Source organism: Callionymus lyra, chromosome 10 (assembly GCF_982586985.1).
Source record: "Callionymus lyra chromosome 10, fCalLyr1.hap1.1, whole genome shotgun sequence".
NCBI classification, from domain to species: domain Eukaryota; kingdom Metazoa; phylum Chordata; class Actinopteri; order Syngnathiformes; family Callionymidae; genus Callionymus; species Callionymus lyra.
This window is the reverse complement of record NC_141827.1, coordinates 9,743,226-9,765,330: the sequence shown is the minus strand read 5'-3', so window position 1 is coordinate 9,765,330 and position 22,105 is coordinate 9,743,226. Positions and strand designations below refer to the sequence as shown.

Here is a 22,105-nt window from a genome sequence, read left to right as displayed (position 1 = left end):
TTACAGAACGAAATGTATGTACACCTTTTACAGTGTAATCCAATAACAGATATATTTAAATAGTGTCTCTTGTTTTTTTTGTGTATCTTTTTAATTTTTTAAAACATCTTAAGACGTTTTTATTTGTTCAGGCTTTTCCTTGATTTTCTGGAACTCCTGTTGTGTTATCAGTTTTATCTTGACCTTTAAAGTATATACTTTATTGATAATTCTTTTGATTGTTTAAGCGCTTTGTGACCCTGGTCTGGAAAAGCACTACACAAATAACAATTACTTACTTACTTATATATTTCTTTTTATTTATTTCAATTTTCTATTTTTGATCATTTTTGATCTTTCACCATGTGGTTCTTTTTTGGATATGGTATGAGCCCATATCACTAATTTTTGTACAGGACCAAAGTATGTATGTCTTGTTTAAATTCTTGTTCTTTCTATTTATGTTCTTGTTCTTATTTTATTTTGATTTATTTTTTATGAAAAATTGCTGTATTTTCTGTGGCTATTGGAAATAAACTATTTCCCGAAGGATCAATAACGTTTACTTACCTTACCTTAAATAATAATAATAAAAAAATAAAAAAGGTTATTTTTTATTTAATTTTTTTTCTACCCTTCCAAAAGTAGAAATAGTACTCTATATTCTAGCACAACATTGCAGAAAACTGACCAGAAACTCTTTACTTCAACTGAGAAAAATCTCTAAATATAGGAAAATAATGTCACAACCCGATCTGGAGCTTGTAATCCATGAAACTTCTCATTTAGATTATTGTAACAGTTTATATTCGTGACTAAGCAAGAAGGATCTGTCTCGCCTGCAGTTAATACAAAACTCTGAAGCGAGAATTCTGAGCTGCTCTAGTAAAAAGAAGAAACTTCCAGGCTGTTGCTCCTAAGCTTTGGAACGATCTTCCTCTGTTTGTGTTTGATGATCTACTGACTCCTTCAAGAAACATCTTAAGACATTTTTATTTGTGTTTTTCCCTGATTTCCTGGGACTCCTGTGTTTGTCTTATGTTGTCTTGATCTTTTAAAGCATTTGTTTTAGCTGTGTATTGTTTTGATGGTTAAAGCGCTTTGTGACCCTGGTCTAGAAAGGTGCTTCACAAATAACTTTTACTTACTTTCTTACTTATATATTCTTCTCAATTTTTCTGCACCGGAGCATATATTCTGTCTGTAGAGGTTTCAGGAACTTATGAAAATATGTGATGACGTTTTCATCCATCTCAAGAAAAGCGAGTTTTAATCAAAGTAAGGTAAGGTAAGGTAAAACTTTATTGAAATTGTTTTTTTACCAATAGCCAGCAATTTTTCATAAACAATAAAATAAAAAATAAAAAATAATACATAAAAAATAAAATAAGAAGAACAACAAAAAGAGGAAGAACAAGATGACACAATCTAAGTCTAAAGATAAAGACAAAGAACATAGTGTAACTTTTAACAGCATTTTAATATGACAAATGAAATCAATCAAAAAATAATATATATCGTTTTTCAAATGGGGCACAAGTTCACCATCTGAACACAAGAGGGCAATGTTTGTTCACTTTTCTGCCAATATGGGCCTCAGTGTCACGTCTGATCCTAGAGTCAATATCTGTGGCGTAGATGATGACGGCTGATAGCGAAGATTATAAAAAATAAACATGTTTTTACTTTAAAGAACATAAAAGGTTGAATTGGTGGTGAGAGTACGAGTTTGTGTTTTGCTTTATACTGAAAATTATATTTTGTGATAAAGATGGAAAAGACTGGTGGATCCTGATTAATCTTACAGATTATATATAAATAAATATTGTCTGTGTCTCTTCTTGTGATTGAATTTGGCTCTAAATACTCAATATTTCCTCCTCTTGTCGTTCCCTTCAATCTCCCAGTCACATCAAACGACATAAACACACAAGTCATGGATAAAAAACACATTTTATTTACATAAATTACAAGAAAGCACAAACTGGTTCACCAAGATCTACAATAAAAACGCTTGTGTACGTCACCTTGAACAGACTCACTATTTCAAAGTTGCAAGAAGGATCTTTGAAAAGGGAAAAACAATACTGTAGCTTTATTGTCGACCTCATTTCAAATCTCTATGATATCAAAGAACACAAATTCAAAAAAAAAAAAAAGAACGAAGACATTGCACTCACAGCACTTGGAGGACAACAGAGTCAGAACAAATATCCTCTTAAATATCTGAAACACCTGATTTTTAGAACTATCGCAGGTTATGTTTCTGTTTACAAACGTCAGCGGAGGAACCGTGTGACCTTCACAAGGAGGACGTGGTCGAGTCGACCACCTCGCGACCGTTGCACACTGTGGGGACCACGTTGGAGGCGGAAGCTGCGGAGACACAAACCGATGAAGTCAAGCGAAGATCTGACATGACACATGTTTATCTCATGAGGTGAGTAGTAGTAGCAGCTGCCTGGGTGGAGGGTTTGAATCCCTGAGCGAAAACCATGTCCAGTTCCTTGATGGTATGGGCTCAAAGACTCACAAGTTGCTTGCGACACAATTTTAGGTGTATTAAAGCAGCAATACGTAACATTTGTAGCTTAGATTTTGTATATATTTCTGATTGGTTTCTAATATTAAACATTCAGTAATAAGCGGAACTCTTACCACAATTTACTAGAGTTGTCAAAGTTTTACCATTTTTTTCTACACATGTAGTCATGGCTTCTAACTGTCGTGTAACCGGTAAATAGCGCTTTTCTATGTTCATTCACCACCCAAAGCGCTTTACACCAAGTTACACATTCACCCATTCACACGCGCAATCACACACTGATGGGAGTAGGCTGTAAAGCCATCTTAACCACCAGGAGCAATCTGGGCAAAGTGTCTTTGCTCAGGGACACAATCTCGTCAGGAACTGGGATTGAACCCCCAACTTCTCAGACCATGAGTCAACCCCTCTACCCCAATGTAAGTAAGTAAGTAAGTAAGTAGTTTGTATTTATATAGCGCTTTTCTAGACCAGGGTCACAAAGCGCTTAAACAATAAAAAAATATATATTCAAAAAATATATACTAAAAAGATCAAGATAACACCGAGAAAAAAACCGGTGTCCCAGAAACTCAGGGAAAAGTCTGCACGAATGAGAAAGTCTTACCTTCTGATCTATGACGCCCCCCCGGTGACATGTAGTTGCCCTATATAACCACTAGAGGGTTCTGTCTTTATTCAAACACATTCTAATTCCATTACCCTAAAGCCCTTCCACTAGTTATCAGACAACAAAAAAAGGATTCTTGTAGACAGTTAAATCATAGAACTTCATTCACCATTTTTTTATGGTCTGTTATGGGATTATAGTCCAGAAATAAGATGCGGTGTTTTGTGTGGGGAGCCTTCGGTACCTTGGGAGAGGCTGGATGCAGGTCCCGTGGTGACACTGAAGCGCGTGGTGGCCACTCTCAGGGTGCAGACGTTCTTCTGCGGCTGGAACAGGATGATGTGGACCTTGGGGGCGAAGAGGCAGCCGAGCACCACCGAACCACTGAGGCTGACCGAAATGCACATGGTGGTGGTCTGTACCTGGAGCAGGAAACAAACCATCACAGCTTTTAAACATCACATAGAAGAAACTAGTTATTGAAGACATGCCCAGAGATTTAAAATACGGCTCAAATAAAGTAAAATCATCTTCAGACCTCAGTTAAAGACACTTTTTTGAATGTGTAACACAAAAACACTTTAGTCTCCTGTGGAACGTTCCATCATATTAAGCGCCTCCTTCAAAATGGCTACACGTCAATCAAACTGAACCGTCATATGTCCCGCCCTCAACAATCCATGCTTTTCTCTAAAAGTCATGAGGAAAAGGGTTGAAATTTTAAATTACTTTATAAATGATTAGTCCTTAAAATAGTTGCTTTCATCATTGATGCAAACAAGTACTGTATATAAATGAAGTGTGTTGTTTAAGAATGATTGACAGGCCTGTTCGCACCATTTATCATTTTTTGCTAATGCTAATTTCAGCGCCTGCACTCGGGGACATCTCAACACCCACTCAACGTCTGTGCAAGAAGAAGCTCTTATTGAGGTCGAACTGCTCAACATTGGCTGTTGTTTTTTTGTATCTAAATCTGATGGAAAATCACGAAGGGATTGGATTTGGAATCAAAGCCTGTGATCAGAGCAGGAAAGAGGTCAGGAACACATTGGGGGTGTGAGGTAGAGGCGTTCAATGATGCGTTCACTGCCTCGTCGATCACAGTTGTAACCCTCGCAGCAGCTTCTTCTGCGCCACGTGTTGCTGCTCATAACCCGATCCTTCACCTCTAGCTGCTCCTCGCTCCGACTTTGTATCGAGATCAGAAGTTCTTCTTAACAAGGCGTCGCACATGTTGTGAGTCTCTCTTACATCTTGTGCGTCTCTCTTACATGTTGTGAGTCTCTCTTGCATGTTGTGAGTCTCTCTTACATCTTGTGAGTCTCTCTTACATGTTGTGAGTCTGTCTTACATCTTGTGAGTCTCTCTTATATGTTGTGAGTCTCTCTTACATGTTGTGAGTCTCTCTTAAATGTTGTGAGTCTGTCTTACATGTTGTGAGTCTCTCTTAAATGTTGTGAGTCTGTCTTACATGTTGTGAGTCTCTCCTAAATGTTGTGAGTCTGTTTTACATCTTGTGAGTCTCTCTTACATGTTGTGAGTCTGTCTTACATCTTGTGAGTCTCTCTTATATGTTGTGAGTCTCTCTTACATGTTGTGAGTCTCTCTTACATGTTGTGAGTCTCTCTTGCATGTTGTGAGTCTCTCTTGCATGTTGTGAGTCTCTCTTGCATGTTGTGAGTCTCTCTTGCATGTTGTGAGTCTCTCTTACATGTTGTGAGTCTCTCTTGCATGTTGTGAGTCTCTCTTAAATGTTGTGAGTCTCTCTTGCATGTTGTGAGTCTCTCTTACATGTTGTGAGTCTCTCTTACATCTTGTGAGTCTCTCTTGCATGTTGTGAGTCTCTCTTGCATGTTGTGAGTCTCTCTTACATCTTGTGAGTCTCTCTTGCATGTTGTGAGTCTCTCTTACATGTTGTGAGTCTCTCTTACATCTTGTGAGTCTCTCTTGCATGTTGTGAGTCTCTCTTGCATGTTGTGAGTCTCTCTTACATGTTGTGAGTCTCTCTTACATGTTGTGAGTCTCTCTTACATGTTGTGGGTCTCTCTTACATCGTGTGAGTCTCTCTTACATCTTGTGAGTCTCTCTTACATGTTGTGAGTCTCTCTCACATCTTGTGAGTCTCTCTTGCATGTTGTGAGTCTCTCTTACATGTTGTGAGTCTCTCTTACATGTTGTGGGTCTCTCTTACATGTTGTGAGTCTCTCTTACATCTTGTGAGTCTCTCTTGGATGTTGTGGGTCTCTCTTACATGTTGTGAGTCTCTCTTACATCTTGTGAGTCTCTCTTACATGTTGTGAGTCTCTCTTACATCTTGTGAGTCTCTCTTGCATGTTGTGGGTCTCTCTTACATGTTGTGAGTCTCTCTTACATCTTTTGAGTCTCTCTTACATGTTGTGAGTCTCTCTTACATGTTGTGGGTCTCTCTTACATGTTGTGAGTCTCTCTTACATGTTGTGAGTCTCTCTTACATCTTTTGAGTCTCTCTTACATGTTGTGAGTCTCTCTTACATGTTGTGAGTCTCTCTTACATCTTTTGAGTCTCTCTTACGTCTTTTGAGTCTCTCTTACATGTTGTGGGTCTCTCTTACATGTTGTGAGTCTCTCTTACATGTTGTGAGTCTCTCTTACATCTTTTGAGTCTCTCTTACATGTTGTGAGTCTCTCTTACATGTTGTGAGTCTCTCTTACATCTTTTGAGTCTCTCTTACATCTTTTGAGTCTCTCTTACATGTTGTGGGTCTCTCTTACATGTTGTGAGTCTCTCTTACATCTTTTGAGTCTCTCTTACATGTTGTGAGTCTCTCTTACATGTTGTGGGTCTCTCTTACATGTTGTGAGTCTCTCTTACATGTTGTGAGTCTCTCTTACATCTTTTGAGTCTCTTACATGTTGTGAGTCTCTCTTACATGTTGTGAGTCTCTCTTACATGTTGTGAGTCTCTCTTACATCTTTTGAGTCTCTCTTACATGTTGTGAGTCTCTCTTACATGTTGTGAGTCTCTCTTACATCTTTTGAGTCTCTCTTACATGTTGTGAGTCTCTCTTACATGTTGTGGGTCTCTCTTACATGTTGTGAGTCTCTCTTACATGTTGTGAGTCTCTCTTACATGTTGTGGGTCTCTCTTACATCTTGTGAGTCTCTCTTACATCTTTTGAGGCTCTCTTACATGTTGTGAGTCTCTCTTACATGTTGTGAGTCTCTCTTACATGTTGTGAGTCTCTCTTGCATCTTGTGAGTCTCTCTTACATGTTGTGAGTCTCTCTTACATGTTGTGAGTCTCTCTTACATCTTGTGAGTCTCTCTTACATGTTGTGAGTCTCTCTTACATGTTGTGAGTCTCTCTTACATCTTTTGAGTCTCTCTTACATGTTGTGAGTCTCTCTTACATGTTGTGGGTCTCTCTTACATGTTGTGAGTCTCTCTTACATGTTGTGAGTCTCTCTTACATGTTGTGGGTCTCTCTTACATGTTGTGAGTCTCTCTTACATCTTGTGAGTCTCTCTTACATCTTTTGAGTCTCTCTTACATGTTGTGAGTCTCTCTTACATGTTGTGAGTCTCTCTTACATGTTGTGAGTCTCTCTTACATGTTGTGAGTCTCTCTTACATGTTGTGAGTCTCTCTTACATCTTTTGAGTCTCTCTTACATGTTGTGAGTCTCTCTTACATGTTGTGAGTCTCTCTTACATGTTGTGAGTCTCTCTTACATGTTGTGAGTCTCTCTTACATGTTGTGAGTCTCTCTTACATGTTGTGAGTCTCTCTTGCATCTTTTGAGTCTCTCTAACATGTTGTGAGTCTCTCTTACATGTTGTGAGTCTCTCTTACATGTTGTGAGTCTCTCTTGCATCTTTTGAGTCTCTCTTACATGTTGTGAGTCTCTCTTACATGTTGTGAGTCTCTCTTGCATCTTGTGAGTCTCTCTTACATGTTGTGAGTCTCTCTTGCATCTTGTGAGTCTCTCTTACATGTTGTGAGTCTCTCTTACATGTTGTGAGTCTCTCTTACATCTTTTGAGTCTCTCTTACATGTTGTGAGGCTCTCTTACATGTTGTGAGTCTCTCTTACATCTTTTGAGTCTCTCTTACATGTTGTGAGTCTCTCTTACATGTTGTGAGTCTCTCTTACATCTTTTGAGTCTCTCTTACATGTTGTGAGTCTCTCTTACATGTTGTGAGTCTCTCTTACATGTTGTGAGTCTCTCTTACATCTTGTGAGTCTCTCTTACATGTTGTGAGTCTCTCTTACATCTTGTGAGTCTCTCTTACATGTTGTAAGTCTCTCTTACATCTTGTGAGTCTCTCTTACATGTTGTGAGTCTCTCTTACATCTTGTGAGTCTCTCTTACATCTTTTGAGTCTCTCTTACAAGTTGTGAGTCTCTCTTACATGTTGTTAGTCTCTCTCACATCTTGTGAGTCTCTCTTACATGTTGTGAGTCTCTCTTACATGTTGTGGGTCTCTCTTACATGTTGTGAGTCTCTCTTACATCTTGTGAGTCTCTCTTACATGTTGTGAGTCTCTCTTACATCTTTTGAGTCTCTCTTACATGTTGTGAGTCTCTCTTACATGTTGTGAGTCTCTCTTACATGTTGTGAGTCTCTCTTACATCTTGTGAGTCTCTCTTACATCTTTTGAGTCTCTCTTACATGTTGTGAGTCTCTCTCACATCTTGTGAGTCTCTCTTACATCTTTTGAGTCTCTCTTGCATGTTGTGAGTCTCTCTTGCATGTTGTGAGTCTCTCTTACATGTTGTGAGTCTCTCTTGCATGTTGTGAGTCTCTCTTACACGTTGTGAGTCTCTCTTACATCTTGTGAGTCTCTCTTACATCTTTTGAGTCTCTCTTGCATGTTGTGAGTCTCTCTTGCATGTTGTGAGTCTCTCTTACATGTTGTGAGTCTCTCTTGCATGTTGTGAGTCTCTCTTACATGTTGTGAGTCTCTCTTACATCTTGTGAGTCTCTCTTACATCTTTTGAGTCTCTCTTGCATGTTGTGAGTCTCTCTTACATGTTGTGAGTCTCTCTTACATCTTGTGAGTCTCTCTTGCATGTTGTGAGTCTCTCTTACATGTTGTGAGTCTCTCTTGCATGTTGTGAGTCTCTCTTACATCTTGTGAGTCTCTCTTGCATGTTGTGAGTCTCTCTTACATGTTGTGAGTCTCTCTTACATGTTGTGAGTCTCTCTTACATCTTGTGAGTCTCTCTTACATCTTTTGAGTCTCTCTTGCATGTTGTGAGTCTCTCTTGCATGTTGTGAGTCTCTCTTACATGTTGTGAGTCTCTCTTGCATGTTGTGAGTCTCTCTTACATGTTGTGAGTCTCTCTTACATCTTTTGAGTCTCTCTTACATCTTTTGAGTCTCTCTTGCATGTTGTGAGTCTCTCTTACATGTTGTGAGTCTCTCTTACATCTTGTGAGTCTCTCTTACATCTTTTGAGTCTCTCTTACATCTTTTGAGTCTCTCTTGCATGTTGTGAGTCTCTCTTACATGTTGTGAGTCTCTCTTGCATGTTGTGAGTCTCTCTTACATGTTGTGAGTCTCTCTTACATCTTTTGAGTCTCTCTTACATCTTTTGAGTCTCTCTTACATGTTGTGAGTCTCTCTTACATGTTGTGAGTCTCTCTTACATCTTGTGAGTCTCTCTTACATCTTTTGAGTCTCTCTTGCATGTTGTGAGTCTCTCTTACATGTTGTGAGTCTCTCTTACATCTTGCGAGTCTCTCTTGCATGTTGTGAGTCTCTCTTACATGTTGTGAGTCTCTCTTGCATGTTGTGAGTCTCTCTTACATCTTGTGAGTCTCTCTTGCATGTTGTGAGTCTCTCTTACATGTTGTGAGTCTCTCTCACATCTTGTGAGTCTCTCTTGCATGTTGTGAGTCTCTCTTGCATGTTGTGAGTCTCTCTTACATCTTGTGAGTCTCTCTTGCATGTTGTGAGTCTCTCTTACATCTTTTGAGTCTCTCTTACATGTTGTGAGTCTCTCTTACATCTTGTGAGTCTCTCTTACATGTTGTGAGTCTCTCTTACATGTTGTGAGTCTCTCTTACATCTTTTGAGTCTCTCTTACATGTTGTGAGTCTCTCTTACATGTTGTGAGTCTCTCTTACATGTTGTGAGTCTCTCTTACATGTTGTGAGTCTCTCTTACATGTTGTGAGTCTCTCTTACATGTTGTGAGTCTCTCTTGCATCTTTTGAGTCTCTCTTACATGTTGTGAGTCTCTCTTACATGTTGTGAGTCTCTCTTGCATCTTGTGAGTCTCTCTTACATGTTGTGAGTCTCTCTTGCATCTTGTGAGTCTCTCTTACATGTTGTGAGTCTCTCTTACATGTTGTGAGTCTCTCTTACATCTTTTGAGTCTCTCTTACATGTTGTGAGTCTCTCTTACATCTTGTGAGTCTCTCTTGCATGTTGTGAGTCTCTCTTACATGTTGTGAGTCTCTCTTACATCTTGTGAGTCTCTCTTGCATGTTGTGAGTCTCTCTTACATGTTGTGAGTCTCTCTTACATCTTGTGAGTCTCTCTTACATGTTGTGAGTCTCTCTTGCATCTTGTGAGTCTCTCTTACATCTTGTGAGTCTCTCTTGCATGTTGTGAGTCTCTCTTACATGTTGTGAGTCTCTCTCACATGTTGTGAGTCTCTCTTACATGTTGTGAGTCTCTCTTACATCTTGTGAGTCTCTCTTACATCTTTTGAGTCTCTCGTGCATGTTGTGAGTCTCTCTTACATGTTGTGAGTCTCTCTTACATCTTTTGAGTCTCTCTTACATCTTTTGAGTCTCTCTTACATGTTGTGAGTCTCTCTTACATGTTGTGAGTCTCTCTTACATCTTTTGAGTCTCTCTTACATCTTTTGAGTCTCTCTTACATGTTGTGAGTCTCTCTTACATGTTGTGAGTCTCTCTTACATCTTGTGAGTCTCTCTTACATCTTTTGAGTCTCTCTTGCATGTTGTGAGTCTCTCTTACATGTTGTGAGTCTCTCTTACATCTTGTGAGTCTCTCTTGCATGTTGTGAGTCTCTCTTACATGTTGTGAGTCTCTCTTGCATGTTGTGAGTCTCTCTTACATCTTGTGAGTCTCTCTTGCATGTTGTGAGTCTCTCTTACATGTTGTGAGTCTCTCTCACATGTTGTGAGTCTCTCTTACATCTTGTGAGTCTCTCTTACATCTTTTGAGTCTCTCTTACATGTTGTGAGTCTCTCTTACATGTTGTGAGTCTCTCTTACATCTTTTGAGTCTCTCTTACATGTTGTGAGTCTCTCTTACATCTTGTGAGTCTCTCTTACATCTTGTGAGTCTCTCTTGCATGTTGTGAGTCTCTCTTACATGTTGTGAGTCTCTCTTACATGTTGTGAGTCTCTCTTACATGTTGTGAGTCTCTCTTGCATGTTGTGAGTCTCTCTTACATGTTGTGAGTCTCTCTTGCATGTTGTGAGTCTCTCTTACATGTTGTGAGTCTCTCTTACATCTTGTGAGTCTCTCTTACATGTTGTGAGTCTCTCTTACATCTTGTGAGTCTCTCTTACATGTTGTGAGTCTCTCTTACATGTTGTGAGTCTCTCTTACATGTTGTGAGTCTCTCTCACATCTTGTGAGTCTCTCTTACATGTTGTGAGTCTCTCTTACATGTTGTGAGTCTCTCTTACATGTTGTGAGTCTCTCTTACATCTTGTGAGTCTCTCTTACATGTTGTGAGTCTCTCTTACATGTTGTGAGTCTCTCTTACATCTTGTGAGTCTCTCTTACATCTTGTGAGTCTCTCTTACCACTTGTGAGTCTCTCTTACATGTTGTGAGTCTCTCTTACATGTTGTGAGTCTCTCTTACATGTTGTGAGTCTCTCTTACATGTTGTGAGTCTCTCTTACATCTTGTGAGTCTCTCTTACGTGTTGTGAGTCTCTCTTACATGTTGTGAGTCTCTCTTACATGTTGTGAGTCTCTCTTACATGTTGTGAGTCTCTCTTACATGTTGTGAGTCTCTCTTACATGTTGTGAGTCTCTCTTACATCTTGTGAGTCTCTCTTACATGTTGTGAGTCTCTCTTACATCTTGTGAGTCTCTCTTACATGTTGTGAGTCTCTCTTACATCTTGTGAGTCTCTCTTACATGTTGTGAGTCTCTCTTACATGTTGTGAGTCTCTCTTACATGTTGTGAGTCTCTCTTACATCTTGTGAGTCTCTCTTACGTGTTGTGAGTCTCTCTTACATGTTGTGAGTCTCTCTTACATCTTGTGAGTCTCTCTTACATGTTGTGAGTCTCTCTTACATGTTGTGAGTCTCTCTTACATGTTGTGAGTCTCTCTTACATGTTGTGAGTCTCTCTTACATGTTGTGAGTCTCTCTTACATCTTGTGAGTCTCTCTTACATGTTGTGAGTCTCTCTTACATGTTGTGAGTCTCTCTTACATGTTGTGAGTCTCTCTTACATGTTGTTAGTCTCTCTCACATGTTGTGAGTCTCTCTTACATGTTGTGAGTCTCTCTTACATGTTGTGAGTCTCTCTTACATGTTGTGAGTCTCTCCTACATCTTGTGAGTCTCTCTTACATCTTGTGAGTCTCTCTTACATGTTGTGAGTCTCTCTTACATGTTGTGAGTCTCTCTTACATGTTGTGAGTCTCTCTTACATGTTGTGAGTCTCTCTTGCATGTTGTGAGTCTCTCTTACATGTTGTGATTCTCTCTTGCATGTTGTGAGTCTCTCTTGCATGTTGTGAGTCTCTCTTACATGTTGTGAGTCTCTCTTACATGTTGTGAGTCTCTCTCACATGTTGTGAGTCTCTCTTACATCTTGTGAGTCTTTCTTACATGTTGTGAGTCTCTCTTACATGTTGTGAGTCTCTCTTACATGTTGTGAGTCTCTCTTACATGTTGTGAGTCTCTCTTACATCTTGTGAGTCTCTTACATCTTGTGAGTCTCTCTTACATGTTGTGAGTCTCTTACATGTTGTGAGTCTCTCTTACATGTTGTGAGTCTCTCTCACATCTTGTGAGTCTCTCTTACATCTTGTGAGTCTCTCTTACATGCTGTGAGTCTTTCTTACATGTTGTGGGTCTTTCTTACATCTTGTGAGTCTCTCTTACATCTTGTGAGTCTCTCTTACATGTTGTGAGTCTCTCTTACATGTTGTGAGTCTCTCTTACATGTTGTGAGTCTCTCTTACATCTTGTGAGTCTCTCTTACATGTTGTGAGTCTCTCTTACATGTTGTGAGTCTCTCTTACATCTTGTGAGTCTCTCTTACATCTTGTGAGTCTCTCTCCGACTGCTAATCACGTCAGGAGGCGAGTCTTCCCATTTTGATCTCAGTTGTCAGTTTGTGTTTGTGCTCTTGATTGATGAAACATCTGTGTGTTTTTTTTGTCAAACGATGAGATGATTTGAGATGAGGAATCAGGGCTGACGTATGAACTAAAATGATAAATGACTACCTGCCATGTTGCCAGTGCACAGAAAGATCTTTTTTCTTTATAACCATTTATTTTAAAACTGAAAAAAAGGTTCATATTTTTCAAGACCGTTGTTGTTTATAACCAGAGTGGTTGTCAATCAAGTCGTAACCGCTGTGTGGATCATGTGACTAACAGACAGAAAAGAAAACGTGAAGTGCCTGAAAATATGTTTGTTTTTTGTGTCAAATCTATTGAGAATTTAAGTGGCTTTATAAAGAAATTATAGGACATGTCAAGATATCAGCTCATATATTCAACCCTTTTTTTCATTGTCCGAAAAAAACAACAACTTCCGTTCCATCAGGCATTAAAAGAACAAGAAAATAATCTGCTAAAATCATTGTTTACATGATAGAGATCAAAGGCAGCATAGAGAAGTTAACAATCAAACAGAATATTTGCTGTTAACATTGATGTTGTTCACCCAAAATTAATATTTCACTCTTTTTCTACTAACCTTTATTCCATTTTCTGTAGTCCATTCTTTTTTGAAATTATAGACAACATATTTGTTCATTTTAATGTATCAGAATCAGAATCAGAATCAGAAAACCTTTATTAGTCCCGCGAGGGGAAATTCGGTTTAACAACAGCAAGAGAAATAAAAACACCCAGAAATAAAAACGAGAAAGAAAATCTAAATAGAATAAAAGATAAATCTGCGCTATATAATATATACACATGTAGCGACTGGAGCTCAATTTTCTTCATCTTCATCTTCATTCAAAAATACAGTTAATAATGTATTTTCTACATTAAAACCTACAAACATTTTTGTCTACAACTCTAAAAAGTAATCTTAACCCTTAGTCGACATGAGGGTGAGTAGAAAATTTGAACTTTTAAATCATTGTTGTATTGTTTTACTGTTGTTGTAAATGTTGACCCTCCTGCCACCATAATGTCGTTCAACAGATCACCATAGAAAATAGAAGCTTTACATTGACTTGTTTACATTAGGATAGGGTAGGTTAGCAGTCTAAGTCGCGAGACAAACTAAACCTATATTAACCAACCGGTTGTTAACCGAAAGTATGATTGTGAACTTGAACTAGAATGAACCTTAATTATGTGTTTGTCCTCCTTAACTAAATATTAGTTAGTATATTACTTTTCTTTGACATTATCTTTTTTTCTAAAAGCTTGTCTTTTTATACTTGTTGATAATATTTCTCTTTCTTAACTTTTCTTCTTAAATGGCATCTTTATACGTCACAGTATCAACATGACTTTCGAGCAAATAATCCTGATGAGTTTCTCACTTTGAGCATCAAATCCATATTTTTCATGTACATCTGATCCATAAGTCTGTTCGATATGAACCTCTTCAAGGGGTTCAATTGTTCAATGGCAGCAGCAGGTGGCGCTCTGGAGGTGGCGAGTCTTTCAGGGGTTGAGTGGGAAAAGAGTGAAAGTAGAGCACACACACTCCGTCGGTTCAAGTGCTGTGTGGTCATCCGTCATCTTATTCCATGAATCCTGCACCGCCTCCATATATAAATAATGTCTTCTGCTTTATTACTCCAGAGAGCCTCGGGCCCATTTGGGGGTTTATTTCATTGGACTTTATTCTCATATTGGAAGCGTCTGTCGAGTCAAGGTGGGCAGAATCTCAGAGAATGGTTTGAGGTTTTTACTCCTATCCTCTCACTGACTCCCCAGTTACTCTCCTCAGTTCTCTAATCTCACCAGTAAAGCTTCATCTGTCTGTCGGCTAATCTCCTGCCCTGAGTGCTACTTCGGGGAGATCTTTAATTGGCAGGAACACTCGTGCAGGTCCAGGCCCTCTGGATTACACAAGGAAGAAGAAGGACTAAAGGTGGGTCAAAAATAAAAAAGCGTGTCTTTTAATCTCATCGGAGCAACTGTGGAATACACAATGTTTTCTGTTTGTGACGCTTCAGTACGGTGGCCCTGAAGGACAATCCTTAACCCTGAAGCAACCAGAAGAATTGAAAGGACAATAATAATCATCTTTATTATTAATAGTATTTTTTTTATTTGTGAGTTTAGTTGTCGATCTTCTTTGACATCGACTCTTATCCCTTGTGTTGTCTCAGGGGTCGGTGGCCCCGAAAACAATAGGTTAAAGTGAACGACCTCCACCACTACATATGTATTTCTGGAAGACAGGGAGGTCGTTGACCTTGACCCAGGGACAACACAAGGGATACCTCAAACACATTTGTTTTGAGCGCCCCCGGATAACAAAAGGGTTAACCTGTGACAATCAAATAAAGCAGGGGTGGGAAACTAAATTTAATTCAAGAGTCCACGTTATACACTGTGATGGAAAAGGGGTCGTCAAGCCAAAAGACAAAAACATCATAAAGAAAATGGCCAAAAAATGTTTATAAAATATTCATTTAAAAATGATATAAAGTTACTTTTCTTTTTCTAAATATGATCTCAATATTCACTCGATTTATTTAGTGAACTAGTTAAGAACTAATAGACTACATTCATTCATGAAAAAGACAATGAAGGAAAAATGAAAGTTATAATTAGAGTAAATGCAATAATCAATAAACATAAATTGTTTGCATCGCAGAGTGTGTATGTCGTGGCCATGGAAACCACACAGCCTGCAGTGGGAGTGATATTTTGATATAATGCACTGATGTTCATTTGATGATTAACGTCTTATTGACCTATAACAGTACACGCTCAGATCCCTGTGGTAAATAAAGAACCTTGAAATAGTTATTTAGTGGTGGATTCATTCAAAGTGCGCCACTGAAGGCCTATGTGTGAAATGCACGACCCGCCACTGCGTCCGTGTATTAGTAGTAGTAGGAGATTTGTGATGGTGTTAGTAGGAGGAGAAGATGCTGCTGAATCTTGGTGGATAAACTTCTTCAATTTGGCGAGGACTGGAAGAAAGGAGTCCAAGAATTCCTTGTGTGTGTATTTAGTGAATCATTTACCTTCAGAGTGGCAGTTCAGCTGAAAGCTAGTGATGTGTGAGCACTGAGGACTCTTAATATTTCACTCCACAGTCAAACGTGTTATTCACGGTTCAGTGGAAGGTATTAAGTGAACATATTCTGACGCGCCACATTTCGTTGAACCTCTTTTTTTTTTTCCCAGCCGAAGACTTGATGAAAATTCCAGAAACCACAGACGCCGTGCCAACCCTGTTGCCATGGTAATTATTTATAAGTCACGGGATGCTCGGCGAACGCGTATGGAAAATAATGTATGCATCCAATCAGCATGCATTAAGGGTTAGAGTCGGGGCACGTATGGACGGCCCTGCCATGAGCACCGACGGAGGATTAAATGTCACTTATCGGCCGACATGGACGTGACAAGTGCGTGAGCATGAATGAACATGTTGATTTACTCAACTTATTTCAATGGCTGTTTGAGGAGTATTTCAATACTTTTTCCTGTGAGGGCCACAACAGAACAAGAGGGACAAGCACAGAGGTGTTTGAACGTAAAAAAAATATATTGTCTTTAAGAAAGTAAGTAATGGTTATTTGTAAAGTGCCTTTCTAGACCAGAATCACAAAGCACTTGAACAATCAAAAACAATACACAGTTGAAAATATCTAGAAATTTTAAATTTCTAAAAGGAGTCAGTAGATCCATCAAACACAGAGGTGGAGAAAGATCGTTCCGAAGCTCCTCTGGTCCTGAACCGTGTGCAGGAACCATCAGTAGATTCTAGTCCACAGACCTCAGAGCCCGAGCTGGGGTGTAAGTCTGGATCAGATCACTGATATAAGGAGGAGCCTGACCACGAATAACTCTGAAGAACCAGAATTTAAAAATTGATCCTAACAGAAACTGGCAGCCAGTGGAGAGTTTTAAGGCTCTGGGAAATGTGAGTTCTTCTACTAGAGCGGGTCAGAATTCTCGCTGAAGTTTAGTATCAGAGTAAGCCGCACATGACCAAATAACAGGAAATAAATGACACTAAGTTCTAAATAATAATCAAATAACCCTCTATGAATACCTTACAGAAAAAAAGTCAGGAAAACCAGACCTTCTCAGAGCAAAGAAATGTAGTTAAGTGAATATTACAGCATAAAAAACCTAAAGTCTTGATTTTGTATTTAGCTACTAAATAATTTGCCTTCTAAAAATGTGTGTTCCTATACTTTTATCACACACTGTAAATTAAAAAAAATCTAAATGCATCTATGGTATTGTTCAGGGGAGACGGGCAGTATCTGGTATTAATGATGAATTTATTAGGACATTTATTAGTAGGAAAATTGAATAGATTAATGGTCAGTACCTCGTCCTACCATCTGTATCATGATTGCTCAATATATTTAAATTAAATTCATCCATTCATTTTCTACCGTTTTGTCACTTATGGGGGTTGTGGGGGGGCTGGAGCCTATCCCAGTTGTATTGGGTGAGAGGCAGGGGACACAACCATTCACACACACACTCATACCTACACTATGCAATTCCCCCAAGTTCCCAATCAACCTAGGTATGTTTTTTGACTGTGGGAGGAAACCGGAGTGCCCAGAGTAAACCCACGCAACACGGGGAGAACATACAAACTCCACATAGAAAGGTCACAAGTTCCTCCCGACCTGGAAGCCAACCGGCAACCTACTTGCTGTGAGGTGATATTTAGTTTGTATTTTTGTAGCGGTTTGTGAACGGTTTGTGTTTTCATGTTGAGCTCACACGGACGGTTGCGTGTCCATGCGATGTGCAGGATGTGAGTCTGGAGAAGGAGTTCCTCTGAGCACTGCAGCCGTCCCAGAACGGCAGGCACAGCTGGAACCAATCCTCTGCTCTCACAGTCCAGTCAACACAGAAACACATCGGCTATTTTGTCAAATAAACATGAATACATCTTTGTGCTGCTCCTATCTCATTATTCACCGTGATAAGATGTTTTTGTGTATCTTTGTAAAATAATTCAGGGTGTTTACTTGTAATAATGACAATTAATAGTTCTATATAACTATACTGCTTAAACTCACTCAAAAACCCTATTTCCAATTAATTACATTCATAAATCTTTCCGATCAATGTGTTTTTGAAAGCTAGATTTTATCCTAAATTCCATATTCATTTTTTTATGTTCTATGTCTTTGTCAATTTTTAGGGTGTCATGGGGATGGAGCCTATCCCAGCTGTTCAGGGCGAGAGACTTGAAAATTCACTTCTATGTGAAAACCTTTATGTTGAACACTATACTGTTTTAAATCCCCCTTTACATCTTGATCAAAAGTACTAAAACTAAAATACATTTAAACAACTGGGGAACCTAGGGTGCCAGAGAGAACTGTCCAATCACATTAAGCGTTCCATATCCAAGAAATGTCTCAAACTCTATAAGATCCATTGAAAAATATCCAGTTTTATCAAATAATGAATGGTCTCTGAGTTGAAAAAAGCCACATAAAGAAGAGCAACATTTAATGTTCATACAGCAATATTGAAGATATACAGTATGATATTATGAAAGTCAAAAGTTGAACCAAATGTGTATTTAACGATCAGCAATTTTAAACAATTTTCATCATGATTTACTTCAGATGAGAAGTAGATTAAAACTGCATTTGTGCTTTTGCACAACGCATCATGGGACTTCAGGACAATCAGGAACACGTGTAAAGGTTGTTTCCTCCTCTGAGCAAACACATGTGTAATTAAGGTCTTTGGCCTTTAATATTTGCAGATAAAAAACTCCCTAAAAGAAAATTACCTTATTCTCAGCACATTCAAAAGATCACAAAATCCTGGATCAAAGGTCACAGGACTGTGTATGTATATTCCTAAAGGACCCTGTATGCAAATGAATCTCTACTCACCCTGTAGTCACTGGCAGTGACGTAGAATATGGGTTGAAAGGCCAGCCAGATGATGCAGGTCGTGTACATGGTGAACCCGATGAACTTTGCCTCGTTGAAGTTTTCGGGGCATTTTCGGGTCTTGAAGGCATAAAATGTGCAGAGGATGATGAGGACGCAGTTGTAGGTGAGAGACACGAGCATGCTAGAGTCCTTGCTGTTGCACTTGAGGGTGACCACGTCTCTCTTCTCCGGGTTCACCTCCTTTCGTACGCCCGGCGTCTCGATGAGAAGCCACACCACCACCACCACCAGCTGGCAGGATATCAGAGCCCCGCAGATGGCGACCTGGGAGGCGGGGCTGATGAAGCGAGGTCGCTGAGCTCCATCTTTGACCCCGCTGAAGATCCTGGCGATGCGATTGGTCTTGGTCAGCAGTGCTGAGTAGCAGACGGAAAAAGAAGTTCCCAGCCCGAGCCTGCGCAGAGTGCAAACCACCGTGGAGGGTTTGGCGATGTAGATGAAGGTCATGCTGTAGCACATCAGCACTCCCAGCAGAAGAATATGCGAAAGTTCACGTCCACTAGCCTTGACAACGGGTGTTTCATTGTGTTTGACAAACAGGCCAATGACAAAGAATGTACACATCATTCCCAAACAGGAAATGGTGACAGGTCCGATGGCCCAGGCGTCTTCCCAGTGAATGTACTCCTCAGGTAGGTCGTAACATCCCGTCAAGTTAGCCAGGGGCCACCGGCCGAAGCTGCAGTCAGCGCAAGTGAACTCATCCTGGAGGTACTGGAAGGCCTGGCAGGGGATGCAGATCCAACAGCAAACATCGCCCGGTTGCATGTTCTTCACCTCGTTCTTCTTACAGGGGTCGCTGCACTGGGAAGTGGGCGCTTTGTGACCGGGCCAAGGGATCAGGCTGGTGTTCAGGGACAGACTCTGAGCCCAGTAACCCACTTTACGATAAACGAAGCGCTCGCCCTCCTTGTGGTAATGGAAAATATTGTAGCGTCCGAGGCTGTCTCCGAAAGTGTCGAAGCGAACGACGTTTTCAGTATCGGGCGGACGGAATGGTGCTGCAGGAAGAAGAGGTGAACGGCTGTTAGAGTTTATTCCCTACTGTAGTAACTAATGAAGTAATCTTCATTGACGTTGGTGATGGTTCCTCAAATACTTGCAAAGACAACATAAGGTTTAACAGAATACTTTACTTGCAATATCTAATTAAAATGGGAAAGAAAAAGTATGATCATCATCCATTAATCCTTAAATAGACTTAATAATAGCAAAAGTAACTTATTAACAAAGAATATTCTTATTGTCCATCAAGATTTCTTACCCTCAAACTTGACTTTAAGAATGTAGTCCCTGTAAAACTTCCTGCCATTTCCTGGTTTAAGGGATTCGCACACCTTGGTGGAGTTTGGACACAACGCCTGCCTCATGTTGTGCAAAGCAGTAGCAATGGCGTAGACGGCGTTGACCACAAACATGATCTTGGACTCGGGCTGGAACGGAACTTCCCTCAGCGAGTATTTCCCACAGCCCAAATCGTGGAGGCTGCATTGGAACTGGTTCTCCCAGAACTCTCTGAACCAGGGATTTCGAGTGTTATTGTAGGGGTGCAGGGACGTGAAGTAGTTGTTAAAGTGTGGGATTTGATACGAGGCGAGTTCGATGGTGAACGCCCCATCAGCCACCGCTTCACTGCCTCTCACGACACTCTCCTGGGCTCCCCAGCCGTCGCTGGCCACCCAGATGAAGGACACGTTCATGCGGTTGGCCGCCACCAGCAGCTCGCGAGCATCCTCACTACGGGTGAAAAGGATGACGACCTTGGCATTGGATTTCTGCTGCAGAGAGCGAATGACATTTTCGTAACTCCAGCGGCTCATCGAGCGGCTAACTTTGGCCGACGTTGCGATGCAGATGTGCCGCGCTCGAGCCTCCTGCTGAAAGGCGTCGATGCCGGTTTCTCCGTAGTCTCCCTCGGAGGCCACCGTGGAGACGTACGTCCAGTTGAAGTAGCGCAGGATTTCAGCCATGGCCTTGGCTTGGTAGAAGTCGGGCGGTACTGTGCGGGCGAAGTAGTCGTAGCGCGTTTTGTCGCTGAGTTTGGCACTGGTGGAAGCATAGCTGATCTGAGGGATCTGGAAGAGTCGCAGTAGGTTGGCCACCTGGAATGAAGATGGAAGGATTCATTAGTGACAATTGGAATCAAGGAGTACCTTTCTAACGTACTTTCACCCTTTTTTTTGATTTCAGACTATAAGTTGTGGTATCACAGATCATGATATCATCATCCATTAAAGCTGAACTAGTTTTTAGTGAAGTATTGAATGGATTTATACAGTTTCCACATGTGTTGCTTTTGCATCACAAGGATTTCTGGATAGTTTGTCACTGTCCTATAGTGTTTCCCTCTCAGATTCCATGTTACATATCTTTAAGTTCTAAATGTAAGTAAGTAAGTAATATTTATTTATATAGCGCTTTTCCAGACCAGGGTCACAAAGCGCTCAAACAATCAAAACAATATTCAATAAAGTATATATTTTAAAGATCAAGATAAAACTGATAACATACCAGGAGTTCCAGAAAATCAAGGAAAAGCCTGAACAAATAAAAACGTCTTAAGATGTTTCTTAAAGGAGTCAGTAGATCCATCAAGCGCAAAGAGAGAGGAAGATCGTTCCAAAGCTTAGTGTAATGTAATCCACCAATTGTTATTGTTTGGATATTGAGCGGTTTCTCTTGCTGGTAATCGATCTAGACAATACCTTCTTATAGATATTATTTATAGAGTAAACCCCTGACAATAATACCTTGAGAACACTAATTGTTTCATTCAACAGTTTGAGAATCATTCATTGTATCTATCCTCTGTGTAGTAACTTGGTTTGTGGTCGACCTACCACTGCCATCAATGACACAACCTTGACGAGAGCAATGCGTATTAAGAGTACAAAGTAGACGTGCACTTCACCGGAGTATTGCAAATGTGTCAAAAAGTTCCGCTTTGGAGGGAGGATGATGAAGAGACGCAGGGGTTATGGGAAGAAATCAAAGGATGATGAAACTCTCGAAGTAATGTGTTTTCTCTGTGTTGCGACACACACCGTCTGCAGCGTATGCAGAGGTAGCGCCTGATTGGCTGTTGCTTCAGGCGCTCCTGAGGACGCCTCAGGGAAGTGGGATCAGTCCTGAGAACGACAACCTCAAAATGACTTTCTCTAGTACCCATCATTATGAGACACTATAGATGCACCCAGTACATATGTCTTCTATCTATTTATGTATCTATGTATGTATCTGTGTATCTATCTGTGTATGTCTCTGTGTATGTATGTATCTATGTATGTATCTATGTATGTTTCTATGTATGTGTCTATGTATGTATCTTTGTATGTGTCTTTGTATGTATCTATGTATGTATCTGTGTATGTATATATCTATCTTTGTATCTGTGTATGTATCGTTGTATGTATGTATCTATCTTTGTATCTATGTATGTATCTATTTATGTATCTTTGTATGTGTCTTTGTATGTATCTATTTATGTATCTTTGTATGTATCTATGTCTGTATCTGTGTATGTATCTATCTATCTTTGTATCTATGTATGTATCTGTTTATGTATCTATATATATATCTGTGCATGTATCTGTGTATGTATCTATCTATGTTTGTATCTATATATGTATGTATCTATGTATTTATCAATAGTATGTATCT

General features: G+C 39.8%; 1 protein-coding gene across 1 annotated transcript in view; it reads right to left on the bottom strand.

The window, feature by feature from the left end:
• Positions 1-1,912: 1,912 nt before the first annotated feature.
• Positions 1,913-22,105, bottom strand: part of grm2a (glutamate receptor, metabotropic 2a) — a 48,156-nt gene continuing 27,963 nt past the window's right edge. Inside the window, exons 3-6 of the mRNA XM_087800419.1 lie at positions 19,710-20,547; positions 18,383-19,446; positions 3,379-3,556; positions 1,913-2,355 (exon numbers count right to left, since the gene is read on the bottom strand). Of these exons, the coding sequence (XP_087656545.1) occupies positions 2,282-2,355; positions 3,379-3,556; positions 18,383-19,446; positions 19,710-20,547 (2,154 nt within the window). The 3' untranslated portion in view covers positions 1,913-2,281. The remainder of the gene's footprint in view (positions 2,356-3,378; positions 3,557-18,382; positions 19,447-19,709; positions 20,548-22,105) is intronic.